This window comes from Cryptotermes secundus, unplaced genomic scaffold (genome assembly GCF_002891405.2).
Source record: "Cryptotermes secundus unplaced genomic scaffold, Csec_1.0 scaffold42, whole genome shotgun sequence".
NCBI lineage: Eukaryota > Metazoa > Arthropoda > Insecta > Blattodea > Kalotermitidae > Cryptotermes > Cryptotermes secundus.
Window position 1 is genome coordinate 1,784,008 of NW_019720161.1, and position 3,597 is coordinate 1,787,604.

General features: G+C 41.4%; 1 protein-coding gene across 1 annotated transcript in view; it reads right to left on the reverse strand.

The window, feature by feature from the left end:
* Positions 1–3,597, reverse strand: part of LOC111866951 (dynein heavy chain 6, axonemal) — a 106,451-nt gene that overhangs the window by 54,086 nt on the left and 48,768 nt on the right. Inside the window, exons 24-25 of the mRNA XM_033752524.1 lie at positions 2,050–2,195; positions 477–609 (exon numbers count right to left, since the gene is read on the reverse strand). Coding sequence (XP_033608415.1) covers positions 477–609; positions 2,050–2,195 — 279 coding nt within the window. The remainder of the gene's footprint in view (positions 1–476; positions 610–2,049; positions 2,196–3,597) is intronic.

The window sequence follows — 3,597 nt, forward strand, 5'->3', positions numbered from 1 at the left end:
GTATCTTTTCTTCTTCCCACACTTTATTTATAATTCTGTGGAGTGCTATTATTCCTTCTTGTCCTCCTGCCTTCAATAATTCTGCTGGTATGTTATCTCCTCCTGGTGCTTTATTTAGTTTTTGTTCCTTTAATGCTTCTTCCACTTCTTCCTTTGTTGGAGGCTCTATTATCTCTTCCTCTTCCCCTTCTTCATCATCTGTATTTCCTTCTTCATTGTCCTCGTTATCTTCCAAATTCCGATTTTGATTTAATAATTGTTCAAAATATTCTTTCCAGAAGCTGACCACTCACCTTCTTCTAATTCTGAGGTTAGGTAGGGTGAAGCTATACCTCCACTAGCCCCCATAAATAATCTTCATGACATGGTGCTTCATCAACAAAGCACAGGGGTAAATTTATTTTTATTTTATCATTTCATTTCATTATTCTAGTAACTGTATGTATCATTCAAAGCAAAAGGACAAAAGCACCAACCTCATGCCAAAATCGTAATGATCTTGTTGTGAGAGTTGTTCACTGCAAAATTTATACAACTGAGTCATCTTACTGGCCAGGAGCTTAGAAGATTCAAAGCCTTCAGAAAATAACATGACTTCTGCTATCAGAGCTGAAACAGAGCAGTAAAAGGAGATAATTTTGCCTGTAACTTTACATAGTTTTACTTCAAGGCAAGATGATGAACTGAAAGTTGATAATATCATAGTAAACTCTAAGCATTACTCACAAAAAGAAATCTAGTAAAATATGGTAAGATGCACATTTTGATAGACATCTGCTGGTGGTACGATTTTCCCCTTATATCCATAAAGTTTGGCACCTCAACTCAAAAGGGTGCATTTATATGTTACATTATATTACCATGCTGTAAAGATTGTAACAAAAGAATAAAAGTGCTTATCTTCTTTATCTCAACATTAAAGACGTTAAGACTAAAGGTAAGGTTTCCCCCAGCGGCGGCCCGCATTTGGTCAAGTGGGATTTGTTGTGAAGAAAGTGGTGCTGGGGCGGGTTTTCTCCGAGTACTTTGGTTTCCCTTGCCAATCTTCATTCCACCAAATTCTCCATAATCATATTCACCCAGGGCAGGCTACAATAGGCCAATCAGTGGCTGGCATGCCAGGTGGACCCAGCTGGACTCCACCCCCCACTATGAGAATAAAAAAAAAGTAAGGTTGTCCCTCTGCTCAACGAATTAAGCACTAAGCCATGAAGATGCATGGAGGAGTGGATGTATAGATCCACATTTTATTGACCTTGGTACTAGCTGGAGGTGAGCGGTCAGGTTCACGCTCTAGTCGCTTTACCCACAGGGGACCACCAGTACCCATTGAATAGGAGGTTGGGTGGGCCACAGAGCTGGTCTGGACGACCTGGAGAACAGAAAATTCTTGCCCGCACCGGGACTCGAACTCTGACCCTTCGGTCGTCCAGCCCATAGCCAGGTGCTATACCAACTATGCTACCCCGGCTCCTCTAAATGTAAGAATAGTTTAACACATTCAGATATGAGAAGAAAGTAGGTAGAATATCTATTTATTTATTTGTTTACTTATTTATTTACTTGTTTATAAAGCTAAGTCATCTCATCCCTAAAAACTGTCTAAACATGCTTTCCTCCACATCTTTTCCACTGCAACTCAATCATGTGGTGCAGTACAGTCTAAGGCAGTGTTTCTCAACCTTTGTCAGACCATAGCCCGGTTAACTCTTTTTTTCTGTAAAACGAGGGCCCAGTATAACTGATGCTTGGGCCCAGCAGTTGAGAAACAATGGTCTAAGCTGCTGACATAGTTATTAAATAAGCAATAAATAAATAAATAGAAGATTACTGCCTTCTGGTACAAGATGCAAGGTACTACGGTAAATACCAATGTTTTAGAGGAATAGTCGTATATCACCTTCATATATCCAAGTGGAAGACAGACATACCTACAAAACATTCGTAAATATTGACCTAACTCCAAGATGTTACATCCCAGAAGACTTAAATCTTCAGAGACACTGCAATGGGAACTTAAAATTTCATATGCAATTCAGTAACCCTTACCATAATCTGGTACCATCATAGATACTGGTCGGAACATAGCTTTGAGATTATCAGGAAGGTCTGTCCTACCAGCATACCCAGGGTTCATGGTGACGAAGGATGCACATTGCTGAACAAACTTCATCTCTTTGCCCTCAAACATGAATCTAAGCAACACAGAAATATAAGACTATTTCATTCACAACAGAAACTGCTTTCACATTAGATGACCACTGAAACCGGAATTATATACAAGGACTCTTGAGCAAAATTCATGAAATTCACTTTCCTACTGCACAGATTTCTACTCCTATATGTTTACCACTATTATACAGGGTGTTTCAAAAAGAGCTTCACAACTTTGAAAGTTTATATAAATTTATACAGAGGACATACACAACGTTTTGAACTGTCATAATGTAGTAAAACACACCGATTTTTATGCACATGGTACTGTAGTACCCAATACTGCACCGCGAGCGCTCCCGCAGTTGAAATCAAGACGGCTACTTTCACAGGTGCAAAGAGTGCTTGTTGTGTTTTGGTTCGAAGGAACGAATTCTGCTACACAAGTTCAAAGGAAATTTCGCACTCAGTATTGCAAGGAACCTCCCAGTAGGCTTACAATTTACTCCTGGCACAAGAATTTTGTTCAGACCGGATGTTCTGTGCGCCATGCCAAGCCACCTGGTCGGCCACGTGTTTCTGACACTACAGTGGAACAGATTAGGGAGAGCTTCGTTCGAAGTCCATGAAAGTCAACGCGATGTGTGTCTCGGGAAACTGGTATTCCAAATGTTACTGTGTGGCAAGTGTTATGAAAACGTTTAAACTTAAAAGTGTACAAACTATCCATCGTTCAACACCCTACAGATGCAAATGTTTCATCGGATACAAGACAATGAGAAGTTTCTGGACTCCGTAATTTTCAGTGATGAGAGCACGTTTCATGTCAGTGGTAAGGTCAATACCCACAACTGCAGGATCTGGGGCAGCGAAAATCCACGTGTCTCCCTGGAACATGTTCATGATAGCCCAAAGGTGAACGTGTTTTGCGCCCTCAGCAAAGAAAGAGTGTACGGCCCCTTCTTCATGAAGATGACCTCTACAGGTATCATATATCTGGACATGCTCCAAGAATTCCTCATTCCACAGTTAGACTAAGATGACGAAGAAGGACGCATTCACTTCCAGCAAGACAGTGCACCCCCTCATTACCTTGGAGAAGTGCACGAGTACCTCAACACCTGTTTCCCAGGTCGGTGGATTGGTAGAGTGGCGCCGATAGCATGGCCACCTCATTACCTGGATCTTACTCCCCTGGATTTTTTCTTATGGGGATTCGTTAAAGAGCGAGTGTTTGTACCACCTTTGCCTGGAAATTTTGTTGAGCTCCAAACTCGAATTACTGCCTCAGTTGCAGAAGTGACGCCAGAGATGCTACGTAGCGTGTGGCAAGAGACTGAGTGCAGGTGGGACGTCTACCGCATTATCAATGGAAGTCACATTGAACCATAACTATCCAAGGTAAAACCTGGTGTGTTTTGCTACATTATGACAGTTCAAAGC